The sequence below is a fragment of the Colius striatus genome, chromosome 1 (assembly GCF_028858725.1).
Source record: "Colius striatus isolate bColStr4 chromosome 1, bColStr4.1.hap1, whole genome shotgun sequence".
NCBI lineage: Eukaryota > Metazoa > Chordata > Aves > Coliiformes > Coliidae > Colius > Colius striatus.
In genome coordinates this window covers 166414150-166427654 of record NC_084759.1, presented here as the reverse complement: position 1 = coordinate 166427654, position 13505 = coordinate 166414150, and the positions used below count along the sequence as shown (strand labels likewise).

At 35.3% G+C, this 13505-nt stretch overlaps 1 protein-coding gene across 2 annotated transcripts in view; it reads left to right on the top strand.

Annotated features, from left to right (window-relative positions):
• The window catches only part of NAV3 (neuron navigator 3), a 268894-nt gene that overhangs the window by 93821 nt on the left and 161568 nt on the right, over positions 1 to 13505 (top strand). For both annotated transcript variants that reach the window (XM_062016086.1, XM_062016078.1), the window contains exons 4-5: positions 9065 to 9137; positions 12691 to 12868. In XM_062016086.1, coding sequence (XP_061872070.1) covers positions 9065 to 9137; positions 12691 to 12868 — 251 coding nt within the window. The remainder of the gene's footprint in view (positions 1 to 9064; positions 9138 to 12690; positions 12869 to 13505) is intronic.

The following is a 13505-nucleotide window of genomic DNA, read 5'->3' as shown; positions in this document are numbered from 1 at the left end:
CAATAATCTTTGGTCAAGTGAACAGTACAACCTGCAGACTGCCATACCTGCATCTTGCACAGAAACTGCAAATTTGAAACAAAAGAGGTTCCTCAGTTGGATTGGTTTATATTTTGCATTACTCTGGGCCATATTTCTTCCTATTCCATTTACTTCCATTTCTCTTCTTCAAGTGTCATTATTAAGTAGTAGTAATCATAGAATCTTAAGAGTTGGAAGGGACCTCGAAAATCATCTAGTCCAACTCCCCTGCCAGAGGAGTGCCACATAGAGTAGGTCACACAGGAACTCATCCAGGTGTGTTTTCAATGTCTCCAGAGAAGGAGACTCAACAACTCATCTGGGCAGCCTGTTCCAGTGCTCTGTCACCCTCACAGTGAAGAAATTCTTCCTTATGTTTCTTTGGAACTTCTTATGTTCCAGCTTGTATCCATTGCCCCTTGTCCTATCATTGGACATCATTGAGAAGAGCCTGGCTCCATCCTCCTGACACCTGCCCTTTATGTATTTGTAAATATTAATGAGATCACCCCTCAGTCTCCTCTTCTCCAAGCTAAAGAGCCCTAGCTCCCTCAGCCTTTCATCATAAGGGAGATGCTCCACTCTCTTAATCATCTTTGTGGCCCTGTGCTGCTGAACTCTCCCTGTCCTTCTTGAACTGTGGTATTAAGTAGTATTAGGTAGTAGTACTAAAAAATATTTTTTATGTACAGTTTCTTCACAGGGAATCTTCACAAGAAATGTGAAGACCTTCAGACAGTCTTGCTCAATAATAAAAATGAACAAACATGAACAAATGCATATGTTAATAAGCACACTCAACTGTAAATCTGCAAGAGACAAGAAAGCAAATGGCTTACTTTCAGATGTGTGAAACTAGTTTAACCTGTGCAATATAAAAAGGAACCAGTCTGCTTGTTATGGTTCACATGTAATACTTGTAACATGAGCCCATAGGAATTTATTTCACATTGTTCTCTTTGAAAGTCTTTAACCTTACTCTTTTGTTCAAGCTTCAGTAGAGATAAATTTGAGAAAAAAATGTTTTCTGCAGCAGAAAATCCTCCCTTTTGGAATACTTAGACATCAGCTATTGTGGATAACATACACCAATACAGTGTAGCGAAAATACTACAGTAATTCTTTAAGTAGAAATTTGTCACAGCTTTTAACAGAGAAAGGTAAATTGACAACAAGGCCAATGGAATGGATTGCATAGCATAGAAGGTGTTTTCTTATAATGATTGAAGTTACTGACATTAAAAAATAATTAAAATAAGTCTTAGCATATGTTGTAAATAATAAATAGTAGTAGCTTACTTTTTAAGGATTAGGTACATTTTGTACACTGAAAATGTACAATTATGAAGATATTAAGAATATTTTATATTTTAATTGTACTACCCTTTGCAAATTTTTCTAAAGAGGTGAGCAAAACTTTTCAAGTAAAGAGCAACTGTGGACTCCCATTACTGAATATTGTTTCAGTGATCATTTAAGAATCACTTCGATTCACTAAGAATGTTGAATGTGTGCTATTTGTAGAATAGATAGGAGGTGGATAAAGAGATTGGATCAGGTAATCCATTTTGTTATTCCAGTTTTAATCTGGAAAGATGCTTTTGGCTTCAGCTGAACCTCCTTGGCACAGGCCAGCTATTAGCAGCTGACAAAATCAGAGTACACATAGATATGTACAATGCAAGCATGATAGTAAGTGAAATAGCAGATTGTGTTCAGTTGTCATGTGTTTTAAATGGAGAAAGTTCTTGAGTTGTTTGATTTTTGTTTTCTGGTGAAGGAAGTATTGGACCTATGCTTATTTTGGAGCTTGTAGCTTTCTATCTCTGTACTTTAAAGAGGCAAAACAGGAATACAAACTAGTGAAACCAGCTGGGAAGAAAACCCATAAGGAACAAAGTTACAAGGCAAACCAAAACTCTGGGTGTTTACCACACCACAAGTGAGTTGTCAACAAGTCACAATGTGTGCAATGCATGAGTCAATTAAGAACAGAAAGTGGAATAAACTTCCTGTTCTCAGTCTCTGAGAACAGCTTTAGGTGTAGCAGATTTTACAAGACCATGCATTTGGCCAATAAGCAGACCTTTCAGGTAGCATGTCTCTCTGAGTGAGGTCTCAACAGGTATCTGTGAGAGTGTACATAACCAGTTCTCTCTCATACTGTTCTCTTTAGACAAGGGAAGAATAGAGTTTAGGCCATGCCCACCTGAAAATATTTTCCAGTTTCTTTTAGAGCATTCTATATAACTAAGTCTCCCATAGGCAGTTTCATTCACTCACTAGCTCCAATATGTGCACCAAAAATGCTTTTATCCACTCATGAAGGCCTAAATCTCTGTTCATTTTATAGCCAACAATTAAGACTAGATGACTGACACTTCTAAGAACGCAGCAAGAACTATAAAGCTACTGTGTCTCCTTCCATGCTTAGTTCATGTGAAAGTCAGACATATAGAATCTACTCTTCCATTTTATTAATTTTATGCAGAAAGTGTGTTTTGACTATTTGCAGTCCAGGATCGTATCTCTAAGGTCTGAATTGTATTTTTATTTAATTTTGATTTGACAAGTGCTACAGAACTTAAATGAGAATGAGACATGTAAGAACAATAAGTTAGTTTTTAATTCTGCATTCATTTAAATTCATTGACTTCCACAGATTTTGTCAGTGATGAATATCCATGGGAAAGGTACAAATACATATCTGTCAACATGGGTTTGTACTCTGGGGAAATTTAGGAAGAAGTCTTGCTAGCAAAGTGTGTTTGAAGTACAGTTATTGTTACACAGCATATCTCATGCCAAATCTTAAAAGAACGCTATTTAATGTTGGTATTTGGAAAAACGAGCAACAAATACTGAGGAATTTTATGGTGTTTCTGTGCTCTGGAAAGTGAATATATATGTGAATCTTGGTTTCTATGACAGATTATTTCAATAAGAGTCCTTGACCAACCATCAGCAACATTGAAGTTCTACAGGGCAAATCCTTTGTCAAATTTTATGTGGTGCTTTGGGTCATGAATCAGAACATCAAAATACACACAGAACTGTGGATGACAGTGCTGAATGAACTGCTAAGATAAATTAATGTTTTACTGACAACATATTTTGTATTTTAGGAGCATATATGTGGAGAAAAACTCTTTAATATTAAGGTGGTATGTTAATAAAGATGTCTCATTCTTCAGCAGGAGGAATCCAGCTTGTAATGGACAAATGACAACTAATTTGCATATTTGTCTATATATTCTTGTAAACTATATTGCTTTAAACTTAAGAGAGTTAGTCAAACCAAGATATTTTTCAGAGCTTCTTTATAAATACAGAAAAACACAATGCTGTGTAAGTCATCATTACTTGTCTTCTGAGCATCTCGCAATTAAATTTATGTTTGGAAGTGAAGAAAGTGTTGTCTGCCAGACAAAAGAGATGAAAGCTAATCTTGGTAACAGCAAAAATAATTATAATAAATAGACATATTCTGTATGTTGAGTCATTGGTGAGTACAATCCCACAAAAGAGCTCTTCCTGTAAGTCTGCTAACTGCTGGGTATTAAGTACTACTTTTTATCTACATGCAAGTCCCATGATCTGGTTTAGTGATTTATTTCCATCAGTAAAATTTCAAATAGCTTCCAGTCAAAGGCAGATTACTCACAACTACTACGCAGTGTAATATGTTACAGCAGATTTGCAGTGTATCTTCTTTGTATGCCATGGAATGTATTAATAGCATCTGAGCTGTGGTATTGCAGCTTATTTGTATATTATCATTAGACTAGAAGTCCTTAAAATGTTAGTGTGGAAATATGTTGGTGTTCACTAATATTTATGGTGTAAGTATTTCAGCTGTTTTTTCATAATGTGTATGAACAATACTGCAAGGGTTTGATTTATGAAAGAAACTTAACATACGGTAAACATAACACATCAGGCTTAATTTTAAAATGGTGTTAACTACCTGATGATACTCACAAATCTTAATTCCTAAATTATCACCCTTTTAGTGATTTTATCATCTGCACTCATGATGCTGAAGTTACATTTCAGATTGGACATATTATTCTTGAGTTTTGATAAGGAAGTGATTATACTATCAGAGATAGTTTTTTGTTCTGAAAAGCAATCTCATACACTGTTGATTGACTTTCAACATAGTTAATTGAATAGCTATGTAGACAACTGTCTGCATGGCAATGAAGGTTTATTGTATCATTAATTATTTAATCTAGTTATAACTTTTAAGATTTTTCATGTGGCAGACACGTTCAACATACTGCATTTCTTCTGCTCTTTTGAACCTTTAATATAAAATAAGTTCCTTGGAACAAATGAAAAGTAGAAGATTGTCAGTGATGGAGAGTGGTTTAGCAACAGCATGATCTTGGCAACATCTATCTGTACAAGCAAATCATAGAATGGTAGGGTTGGAAGGGACCTTTAGAGATCATCTAGTCCAACCATCCTGCAGAAGCAGGGTCACCTAGATCAGGTTGCATAGGAACATGTCCAGGCAGGTCTTGAAGACCTCCAAGGAAGGAGATTCCACAACTCCTCTGGGCAGCCTGTGCCACTGCTCCCTCACCTGAACAGTGAAATAGTTTTTTCTTATATTTAAGTGGAACTTTTTGTGTTCCAGCTTCATCCCATTGCCCCTTGTCCTGTTGCTAGATACAATAGAAAAAAGGGATGTCCCAACCTCCTGACACCCACCCTTTAGATATTTATAAATGTTAATAAGATCTCCCCTCAATCTCCTCTTCTCCAGACTAAACAGCCCCAGTTCCCGCAGCCTTTCCTCGTATGAAAGATGTTCCATTCCCCTGATCATCTTGGTGGCCCTGCACTGGACTCTCTCCAGCATTTTCCTGTCCCTCTTGAGCTGAGGAGCCCAGAGCTGGACACAGGACTCCAGATGAGGCCTCACCAGGGCAGAGTAGAGAGGGAGAAGAACCTCCCTCAACCTGCTGGCCACACTCTTCTTGATGCATCTCAGAATGCCATTGGCCTTCTAGGCCACGAGGGCACATTGCTGGCTCATATTTAGCTTATTATCAATCAGCACTCCCAGGTCTCTCTCTGCACAGCTGCTCTCCAGCAGTTCGACCCCCAGCCTGTACTGCTGCAGGGGGCTGTTCCTTCCCAGATGCAGGACTCTGCACTTGTCCTTGTTCAACCTCATGAGGTTCCTCTCTGCCCAACTCTCCAGGTGGTCAAGATCCCACTGAATTTGCATCACTTTTCTGTATCTTGATATGTAAGATTTGAAGTAAATCTGTATATCTAGAATTCTGTACTGTAATGAACTATATCTGCTGCTACAACACTTTGTGATTCTGATGATGCTATTTACAGCAGTGATAAACATCAACTTTGTTATAAACTGGTACATTTTGCAAGAAAAAGATCACTACAAAATTGTGGGCATATGTAAGATACAAAATTTGTCTGGCACCTCTGTGAAGTGTTACACTGCAAAATCTTCAGCCCTTGTTATATAAGCAGGTACAGTTCTATATATATGCAGTGTCAGCTCTAGGAACAGTTTACCCCAGCATATAATAAACCCACCACTAACTACTTAAATAAACATAGACTTCAGGGATTCATACCACTCTTGATTGAAACAGTATTGAGGAGTGGAAGCTGCTTGAAATGTCTTAGAACTTTTGTAATTGCAAAATTACTCTCATCTGTTGGTAAGTTTGAATAAAAAAAGTGTTTGGGGCTGCTAGGATTTGAGTTCAAAGAATAACTGTGGTTTGCCAAGGCAAGAAGTAGGTAATTAAAGCAATGTTTAGAGACATACTGAAAGCTTCAGAATGGGACAACTTTGAGGCTAATGTTTTCTAGACCGAAGAGGAAAGAAAGTGAAAATAACCCAGGAATGTATTAACCCATGTCTCATTAAATCTCCTAACAGTTTCTGAGGCTTGTATAGTAACTGCAGTTTTTATCAGAAAACTGACTCCAAGAGTTATTTTTTGACATTTTCAGTGTATTATGTGGCTGTGATTTGACACACCAAACTTGCTCAATTCACAAGTCGAAACAAGACTTTATTATAAGGCTAACAGTGCAACCACAGTGTATTGTCTGAAAGTTGGCCACTGCTATTACTTCATACACCACCACCAAGAGGGATGACTCTGGATCTAGGGCTTCTATTACACTTCTCATGGTGAACTGTGCTGCAAAACAGAATTTGCTTTGTAGTTTGACTGTATATTGAGTCACTGGTAATGGTAATGACTAGTTTTGTCTGCAAGTTTGAGAGATGTGATTTCAAAGACACACGCTGTAGAAATAGACACACAAAGTAACCAGATGCCATTTCTATGGGATGTTTTTCCTCTAAAGTGTAAGTTAAGGTTTCTGTATTAGGCTCACTATTTACTAAGTATTCAATATTGTAGATAGATATTGAGGTGCCTTTAGAGCACATCAGGGCTTAAATATTCCCTAATAAATTAGCTTTTGTTTATATCTATAATCTCCTGGACTACTGCAGAGGGTCCATTATGAAAAAGGTCTAGGTTACACTAGGAGGTCTCCTAGGAAGCATTGTTTCAGTCATTGGAGGTGAACACTACTGCTGTCAGTCTATTTTTCGTTCTTTTTTTTCCCTCTTGTTTTTATTTTTCCTTTGGCTTCTAGTACTTAGTGAAGGAGCATAATTTCCCATCTTTGAAGAAGCTGATTCTGCATTATGATTGATTTGAAAGTTCAAAGAGATGCTCAGTTATATAGCTAATATCCAAACTAATCTTCATTTCTTTTAAATTCTTCAGGACAGGAAAATTTCCCTTCCAATTGTTTCCTTTTGTAGTTGACACTGTTTAAAGGTCTTGTAGAAATGTTTTCATTGTGTGATTATTTTCACGACTGACGCAGGGGTGTAGTTGGAGCTCGGGGCTGAGCCAGCCCAGGGCCTTGTCTTGCCATTGCCATCAGGCGTGGCACCGTCTGCTTGTTCCTCCTTCCCACCTCCCCTTTCCTCTCCCAAACCATGACTTACTCAGGCTGGGACGCGCCTTCCCCTCTGCTGACTCCTGTGCCTATCTGATTGCACAAGAAATTGGAGTGACTAAAATAGGTTTGCCTTTTTTGCTGGGTGAGTTTCTGTGTGAAGCCAGCTCCTGGTGTGCTCAGAGAAGCATTGAAGCCTGACAGACCCGGCAGCAGCAGGGCTCCATGCCTGGTAGGAAAAGGAGGTGAGGAAGAAGCAGATCTTCCTATTTTAGCTGCAACCAACTTTCAACTGACTTACCTGTGTCACATCTCTATGCATTACAAAACGTTAATTTGGGTTTTTTTGACAGAGTCAAGGCCTGAGTTTCTGCAGTTACTGTACTGGGCCAGAGTTGGAGTAACCCCATTGATTTTAGGGTGGTTATTCCACATTCATAGCTGTTCAAACTGGTGACACTCACCAAACTGATTTATGAATGCCATAAAGGTAAACTCCAGTTCTGGAGTAACTTTGATTAGTATTATTTGCAGAGTTTGTGGTTCTGAAGTTTTGTTAATTGGTTCAGGAGAGAGAGTAGTCATCTTTCTGTATAAATGGTAACATGTCCTTAAAAACAAGTATTTGAATAGACTTTTATTAATATTTTGGAGTTCATTGTCCTTAAAAAGCTCATATTTCAAATTTTTGCAAATATTTATAAATTTGTCAATACTACCTGTGGACCAGGACAGACTGTGCGAGCTCATAATATATAGTTCTAGGGTCAGTAGTAAAATATTCTCTTCAGCTAATACTGTTTTATGAGAATAATGTCAGAACTGAAGTCATAGAGAGATGATAATAATAAAGGCCCTCCTCCTTGGTGAGAAAAGATACTGCCAAGGATCAAGTAGCTTTTATCCAAGGATTTAATTTACCCCTCATGTTTTGATGGTTGAAAACTGTTGATATGAGGAATTGTAAAAATTCGAAACATTCAAATAAAATTTACTGTTGAATATTATATTTTTATAGTGTTTTCCAATGAAAGCAGATGTTCAACAATATATTGTTAAACATTTTGGCTAATTTTTGTGGTCTTAATTGCTTTGAAAAAATCCATCAACCTAAAAATTGTATTTTCAAATTGTCTGTTGAAGGCACTTGACATGGGATATCTCTCTAGACATAATTTTTCTTTTTTTTCATAGCAGCATATTTATAGACACATTTGTTAGTGAAAATATTTTTCATTTTTACTTTAGTACTTGCTTCATAGATCCTGGGAGAACTAGGGGAACCAGCTGGGGATGGTAACTCAAGAGGACCTTTTGGAAAATTCTGTCTCCCTCATCTATTAGAAATAGACATATAAAAAGACTCTAATTAGTTCTGTGATTACTCATTTTATAGGTAAAAGTTTTATCCCTTTTTTTGATCTACATTTAGCCTACATGTTCTTCTCTTATGTAAAGCTCTCTGTTGTAACTGTGGATTTATTCTAAACCACCAACAGAAGTCAGAACTGTATCCTTCCCTAAGCAAGCATTCTTTGGAGAAGCATAAACATTAAATAAAAATAATTTACAATAAGTTTTAAAGAAAAAAATAGAGACTAAACCACTGCTGTGACATCATCTTCATGGGATTCTACATCATCCCAATGAAATATCTTTGCTAACACATTTGTTTTTGAGGTTTTTGCTTACATATTTTAGTTAACTCAGTCACCCATGTCTTTAGACACTCAGTATCTAATCCTCTATGGATGCTTTCATTGCTGCTGGTTTATAGTGTATAAAATCCAGTTTTATGTTAAGTAGGTGGGTTGCTGATTTGCCAGCATGCCATTCTGGATTGGGCACTTATGAATTGTTTTTAAGCACCAAAGTAGACAATGAAAGCTTTATATCAATTCCCTAATTAGCAGTAATCATTCTTGCTAAACTTTGGTAAAGAGCTGTAGTATGCAATGAATGTAAAGTATTCATTCCTGGGTTGTTCCTTTTTTTTTTTTTTTCTCCCTCCATTTCTACATTTTGTCAAATAGTCTTATGCTGCTTGTTATTTCTGTTCCTATTGCAGATTGAGAATGTTGATGTCTGCCTTAGCTTTCTGGCAGCCAGAGGCGTAAATGTCCAAGGTCTTTCTGCAGAAGGTAAGAGAAACAGATGATCAGAACAAATAATAAGATTTTTTTCCCTGAAAACTTATTTTCTTCATACAAATTATTTGCATTAAATACTAAACTCCAGCTGTCTTGAACAGCATGCACATGTAGATTAGTGACAGAGTAAGAGTTTCCCTTTAATTTTCCCTTGAAATTGAACCAAGAAATTAAATGTTTATGAAGCTTGAAACAATGTTTTAAAATTTTATTTTTCAATAGTGTTAATCTTTTCATGTTATCTCCAATATTAGATAGGTACTGGGTTTCCTAAGTGTACTTTTAAGCTTATTTATACAATAGATTCAAACCAACGAAAACAAATACGATAATCTTGTTCAGTTAGGTAAATCCAGGGAAGACTATTTGTTTATGCAAATTTCTTACTGGTAGTAATGTTGTCAGATGAGTCTGAAAATTACTGTATTCTTTTGATGTCATGTATTAAGAGAAAAAGTAAATAGTCCCACTGCTTGTATTATAGCCCTTTTTGCCACATTAGTCACCTCAAGTGACTGCCTAATAGGTTTCCAACTAAGTTAATAAATATAGTAAATCAAAACCAGTAAAATACCAATTTTCATAATTAATATGTAGTATTTACCTTATTAATATAAAATCAAGTCATTAATACTTTATCTTGTAAGTTAATGAAATGTGCGCAAACATGCATTCTACAACAAACTAAGCAGTTCTACAAGGTGCTGTGCACTTTCAAATCCCTCTGACCTCTGTATCAGCTGAAGGCAATAGGTATTAACAAGATACAAGCCTATATTTTTATTTTGCTTGTAGTGCAACTAAAAATGGAGAGTGTTTTACAGAGATGGTAGTTTTGCTTGAATTTTAGAAGATCCACAGATTAAAAAAATAAATATGCAAAACACCACTTGATTTTGAAATTAACTGAGAGTTTTTATCTTTCTCCAACTCCACATTTCTAGTACCATAGCAGAAGTGTAACATGGCTACGATATGTACTATCTGTTCACATTGATTGTCAGCTTAGGGAAAGCTCCTTAACTGATTAAAAAGAACCTTTGTATATACTGTAGATATATTGATGCAATAGAATACTGAACATTTACATATTGCTGTTCAGTTAAAGCTGTTTAGAACTTGAAATTTTTATTTCGCCTGTTTTTACTTGAATATAAAACAACAATCAATCAGATGTGTGAATAGCATGAATTTATTTAATGACAATACTTTTCATTGTTTAATGCCATGTCACAGCGCAGGACACTTCTGTTCTTTGTTAAATCAAAATCTGAGTGCATTCTGTAATACATTCCAATGTTCGTACTTTTGTTTTACTTTGGAAAATCTTTGATAATAGGATCAAAGTTTCAGCTGTGTAGTTTTAAGTTAAAATACTACTATAAATAATGCTACATAGTTATAGATGCAAGCACTATTTTTTAAAACTTTATTTAATCTTCAAAGCTGAATTTTAATAAGGCAGATCTTGAATTCTGAAGTAAGATTCAAATTATTTTTGTTATTTTGCATTTGGTCGTGAATCTGGGATAAATCTACTAATATGTTCGTAATTATATTAGTTCAAAGTATCACAGAAGTGTGACTCCCTTAACTATACTATGTTTCACATATGCAATCCTGAATGTTAACATTTCTCTTGAGGAGAAGAAATTGAGAAAAACAGACTTTTTTTTTTTAAATAATGAAATTGTCAATTTACCCACATAGACCTTTGTGATCACATTTATGTTTAAAATCAATTTAGTTTAGAAGCCATAAATCTGTGTCTTGCAATAGTCTTTGGTAAATGTGTCTTGTTACTACTGGGTCACATATTAATGAACAGACAGGTTCTGAAACAGTAAACTATGACCTTGACAGGGTTTGTAGATTTCACAAAAAGTTTCTTGCTCCATTTTGACACTTGAGCAAGGACGTCTACATCAAAAGTAATTTTCAAATCCTGGCTGCAGAATCTGTACTGGAGAAGTCAAATGATAAATAATAAGTCAGTTGCTACAAAGAAAAACACTCCTCTTCCGTTTAAGTGTGTCACACATGTGAGAAGTTTCTGGATTTTTTTTCCGTTTAAGAGAAATCTTGCAACTTTAACTTGTTTAAAAGTAGGAAAGAAAAGAGGTTTAAAACTGATAACATGCCTATTTAGAAATAATAAAAAATACTGTTTAACAAAAATTAAATAGAAGTTTTCTGTGGTTTGTGATGAATTGAAAATGTCTATATAGTTTTCTACTTGTCAAAGTTCTTCAGTTTATCCCTGATGGTCTCATGAAGAATCAAAGATCCTGCAACATCTTCATAGGGAAGATGAGAAAGTATGGATACTTAGTACAAATTTCCATTTTGCAAAGTATATTCCAGTGTCCAGGTTTGTATTTTCTTTTGAAGAAAGGATCAAGAGCACAAGGGCTCCAGTGTTTACTGATGTGTGTACTAACATTTCACCTAATTCTATTGACAGAAAATTAGTCTGGTTTAAAAAACACGAGTATGACAGTCATTGTTTAAATGTTCTTTAAAAATTACCTTAGAAAACTGTGTAGCAGATACAGCTCAATATTTGAATTTGCATGGAAGGCAGAAAGACTGCAATGTTGCATGTCAGGTTACAAGGATATAGGCCTAATGAAAACCGTTCACAAGAAGTTTTGTGCCAAAGAAAATTAATAATGGGGTTATGAACAGATCTAAGTAAGTGCTGCAGATAATTTAATTAAAGCCTCCTGAGGCTTCTTTTTTGACACAAAAATCCTTTACGAGCAAAGAATAACATTATGTTTTTAAAAACCTTCATCTCAGGCTGTGGAAAGACTAAGAAAGAAATGAGACACATGAGGATGCTACTATGCCTCACCAGAATTTCATACATGTAGCTATTTTAACCTCATGTAGTTCTGAAGTCTTTATTAATCAATAATAGTAGTCAAAATAAAAAGCTAAAAAATCATGTAGTTCAAAAGTTCAAAGATGTTATCACTAACTTTACGATCACCTTTTTAAATCTCCTTCTCTCATGTTCCTTGCAAAGTTATCTGAATGGGTATGTGCTCATTCACAAGACTGTTACTGTCTCCTCTTATTTTGCTAGAACTTGCTGTTTATTCCCAATGTGCACAAAATTTGCCCAAAAAACAAGAAGAGTAGTCTAACCCATGAGGTCAAAGGAATGTGTACATAAGGCCAGAAAGAATTCAGATTTTCTGTCTCTGCTTACTGAGATTATTCATACTAGGTTGAGGCAGTAGTATTCATTTCAGATTACCTGTGTTATTTAAGGTTTGACATATTCTTCTTTGAGACCATATGACTTATAATGAGGACATGATAGAGATGTTTACTGCAATAGTGCCACATATAAGTAAATATTGTATCAAGTATTAAAGTATCAATGATACCTAACACATCCCTGATATTAGAGCTCTAGGACATAAACGTGTATAGCTATAAGTATGTACAGAGATGTTTTAGTATAAAACTGTTAACAAAACTGAAATAGAAAACCACAATGTTTTCACTTCTTTTTCTTTTTTTTTTTTCATAGAAATAAGGAATGGAAATTTGAAAGCCATTTTAGGACTGTTTTTCAGTTTGTCTCGGTACAAACAGCAGCAACATCATCAGCAACAGTACTACCAGTCTTTGGTGGAGCTACAACAGCAAGTCCCTTCAACTCCATCTGAAATCAGCCAGTCTAAAACACACCAAGATATGCAGTCGAGGTAGGTTAAAATGTTAATTTTCCCAGCTGTGAAAGGTTTTTATTTTTCTTTTCAAAAAAGTCAAAATTCTGTGAAAAAAAGCCCCAGTCAACTGTGAGACCTAAAAGACCGTCCTTTAAAATTTCTTCAACTACTTTTGCAATGCAAGTAGGAAAACAATATCTTAAGTGTTTGTTTGTTATTAAGCTTGCATTTCTTGGGAGTAAAGCTAGAGTGAGAGCATAGAACATTTCCAATTAAATATAGTTTATATTTTAAATAGTTAAGGCATTTTTAAACTTTATTTTTGATTCTACTGTTCTTTGCACAATAAGAAACAGTTGGCACACCATGATATTAGCATACTGGTTATTTTCATGCTTCCCTCACATACTTGGTGCCACATCGAAATGAACCATTTCAAATTATCAGCAAAAGAAATGGTGAAAAGACACAATTAGTGCATTCATTTATTAGAAACTGTTATAATCCCCACACATTCTGATATTCTGTGCCTAATTCTATTTGAATGTTTTTGTATATCCTTATCTGGTTGTTTCTTTTAAGTGATTATTTACTATATAGTTTTAGGAAAGCAAAGTACACAGCAGAATCTTTTAACTGACAAATTGCATTGTTTTCAGACTGAAAACATTTT